Here is a 3,352-nt window from a genome sequence, read left to right on the forward strand (position 1 = left end):
GGCCAAAGGGCATCATGGGCTGGCGCCTCTTTCACGCGGCCGGCCACCACGTCGCCCGTCGACCAGACGCCGAAAGACCTTCCCTGATGACGTGATCCATCTGACGCCGGCGCACTTTCTCCGGCCCCGAAGCGCAGCCCTGCCGTGCCCAACGCGCCGCGCCTGTTCTGCATCCTCGGCGACCTCGAGCAGGACCCGAGCCACTACCTGCGCGCCTGGGAGATTTCGAACCACCGCTTCGCCCGCGCCCAAAAGTCACTCGGCGAGTACCACCTCGCGAAGAAGGACCTGCCCGCCGCCCGCGAAGCCTACGCACTGGCCGTCGGCAGCAACCGCCTGAGCCCCGAGCTCTGGTCCCGCCTCGGCGACATTGACCTCCGCCTCGGCCGCCCCGGCGACGCCGCCGAAGCCTACCGCCGCGCCATTGCTGCGGCAGGCGACCCCATTGGCGGCGAGGACGCCCGCACCTGGAGCAACCTCGGCTCGGCGCTGTGGTCCCAGTACCTGCAGGTGATTGACGACCTGCGCGCCGAGCTCAAGGACGCCAAGCTCGAGGACGCACCCGCTGCCGTCCTCGCCGACGACGAAGAAGGCGACGCGACGGCCGCGACAAAGGAGAGCAAGAAGACGCAACAGGACCCCGAGGTCATCCTCGCGCAGTCCCTTGCCGCCTACAAGCGCGGCGCGACGCTGTCGCAGGACAACTGGCGCATCTGGGACAACGTCCTCACGCTCGCGACGCGCTCGCACCCGCCCGCCTACACCGACGTGCTGCACGCGCTGCGCGCCCTCGTGCGCATCCGCGCCTCCGAGACGGCCCTCGACGCGGCCGTCCTGCGCGCCCTCGTCCAGGACGCGCTCATCGCGCAGCCCAAGCAGGACAGCGACGGCAGCGGCAGCAGTGGCACGGGCCGGCGTCTACGAGCCTCCGCGCGGCACCCTGGCGCGGGCGTCGCCTTCTTCCTCGAGGATGCCGTCGTGCCGCTGATCACGACGCGTTCGGAGCTGTGGGAGATTGTGGCGCGCGTGCGGGCGTGGCGGCGCGATTACAAGGGCGCCGTCGACGCCGCGGAGAAGGGCTGGAGGACGGCCATGGGGAGCGCCTCGGCGCTGGGCGCCAGCGACGGGGGCACGACGAAGAGCTGGCTCGAGGACGACGAGGCCTGGGGCGAGGTCGTGGCGCGCACGGACGAGCTCGTCGGCGTGCTGGAGAACTATGGCGCCTTGGCGGAGGGCGTGGGCGAGCGGTGGAGGGGCAAGGCGAGGAGCGCGGTGCGGAGCGTCATGGGCAAGGCCAAGACGGCGTGGGAGGGGAGTGAGGGGTGGAAGGTGCTCGAGAGGCTGGCGGAGGGGTTGGCATAGACTCTAGACGCGTAGACGGCAACAGGGACGGCATGGGACAGAGATGGAGACTGGAGCATCGAGACGGAGTTGAAAAACTGGTTTGCTCGGATAGAGATTTGGATGAGGCTGCTCTCGCGGTCATGGTTATGATGATGTCTCTGCAACGTGATGTTTGTTTTCAGATGAAAAACACCGACACGAAAGGTTTTCGCTCGCCGTCATGATTTTGATGGTGTTTCTACAACGTGATGTTTGTGTTTGACCATGATTGTTCGCACCTACATACAGTTTCTCATGAGTCTTGCGAACGCAAGCTTGTTGGTTGTAAACATCGGTGTGTGGACCATTTTCGACTTGGATTCATGTTGATAAACTTGACTAGAGAGGTACGAAGCTAAAAAATATCAATGGACCTGCTACATTCGTAAAGCGATCTGAAAAAAAAAGAAAACCCCCTTAAAATTGCCTTCAGTTATAAATAATATTTTCACACTCCCGGTTTCCTTGCCAGTCGCGCTCACAGCGGGCTCATCTCCGTCCTCTTGATATCCGGCGGTCCTCCGGGATTTGACGTCTTACAATCATGAAACTCTGTGTTGCCAGCCCTCACTCCATCGATCGATTCGTCACAGACCGACATCCTACGACGGGCCGTAAATGTCTTCCTCTTCCTCATTGTGCACGTAGGTGCTAACCCTCGGCCTATAGTCGGCGAGATTCACCCGTGACAATGCCCGTTCCATGTGACCGTGAAGGCCTATATTGTACTGTGGTGTGCGTCTGAGGCTCTCTCGGCGGAACCGCTCACGGAGCACGGGGATCATCTCCTGCGGCTGCAGCTGTCCCCTGAGGCCTCTAGCCTCGAAGTCGGAAATCTCAGCCGCGGCCCTCTTCTCGAGAGCCCGCCGTGCCGCTGCCCGCGCCGGATCATGTTGCGTGGTCTTTGCATCCTTGGCGGGACCCTGTGTCCTGACTGCGGTCTCTTCCTCGAGCCTGGCAGTGAGGTTGGCCTTCTCGCGGGCGCGCTCTTCCTTGCTGGCAAAGGTGAAGGGGGCTCCCAGCTGTGGGATGCTGCCGTTGAGGACCACGCAGAGCCGCTGGTATTCTTCCGTCTCCTGCTCGAGCTTCGTCGCCGCCAGACTTCCCTGCGCAAGCCTCTGCAGCGCGAGCCTCTCCTGCGCGGGCGCATCCGAGGGGGAGAGCCTCGGGCCGTCCACGATGGGACGAGACATAAACGGCACCGGGACGGCGGGTTCACTCGTGGGCGGGTTCGCCGGTATCTCGGGTCCCTTGGCCAAGTTGGCCTTTGCCTTCTCCACCTGTTCCGCCAGCCATACTTCCGCTCTCCTCCCCTCCTCCATTTCGATATTTCGCTCCTCCTCGCGGTCGACCGCCAGCTTGGTCAGGGCGTCGAGCGAAGGTCGGATCTGCTTGGTCTCCCGCGTGTCCTTCCACTGCATCATGCGCTCGCGATCGGCGTCAACCTGCATCACGGCGCGCCGCATCATGCTCATCTCCGCGGCAGCCATGGGGCGTGCCGTCCCAGCCACGATACGCGGCGCGGGCGCCTGCTCGCGGTAGAGCACCTCGTCGACGGCGCGCCGACGCTTCTCGCTCTCGCTGAGCCAACCCTCGCCGGCCGCCGGCAGGTTCTCGCGGGATTGCTCGCTGCACATGGGCGGCTGCTGCGCCGGGGCGCGTCTCGAGGGGCCGCGGGTGGGCGTTTCGGGGTCCGGTCGAGCCTTCTCGGGGCTCGTGCGGCCTTTCTCGGGCGTCGTGGTGTTGCTCCGGCTCGACCCGGGCGAGCTGCGAGACGCTTCGGCTTGGACGTGCCGTGCGCCTCGTCGTTGAGCGGGCTTGGCGATCTTGGATCTCTCGGCCAGCGTGCTGAGTCTGTGTCGCAGGCTGTTTTGGAGGGCCCGCTGATCGATGATATCCAGGGGGTCAAAGTCTGGTGTGCGAGACCTCGAGGGGCTTGGTGACGACGCGTGTGGGCTTCTGCTGCCCG

General features: G+C 64.5%; 2 protein-coding genes across 2 annotated transcripts in view; one reads left to right on the forward strand and one right to left on the reverse strand.

Annotated features, from left to right (window-relative positions):
* VDBG_08463 (TPR repeat-containing protein) overlaps positions 1 to 1,362 on the forward strand; it is a gene marked incomplete at both ends in the record, with an annotated part of 3,848 nt that extends 2,486 nt beyond the window's left edge. The window contains one exon of the mRNA XM_003001372.1: positions 138 to 1,362. Within this exon, the coding sequence (XP_003001418.1) occupies positions 138 to 1,362 (1,225 nt within the window). The remainder of the gene's footprint in view (positions 1 to 137) is intronic.
* Positions 1,363 to 1,985: 623 nt separating this feature from the next.
* On the reverse strand, positions 1,986 to 3,020 carry VDBG_08464 (predicted protein; the record flags this gene model as incomplete). The annotated part of the gene is made up of 1 exon (XM_003001373.1): positions 1,986 to 3,020. One exon carries the CDS (start codon positions 3,018 to 3,020, stop codon positions 1,986 to 1,988), a length of 1,035 nt encoding a protein of 344 aa, XP_003001419.1.
* Positions 3,021 to 3,352: the final 332 nt, after the last annotated feature.

Source organism: Verticillium alfalfae, genomic scaffold, assembly GCF_000150825.1.
Source record: "Verticillium alfalfae VaMs.102 supercont1.12 genomic scaffold, whole genome shotgun sequence".
In the NCBI taxonomy this organism is placed as follows: Eukaryota; Fungi; Ascomycota; class Sordariomycetes; order Glomerellales; family Plectosphaerellaceae; genus Verticillium; species Verticillium alfalfae.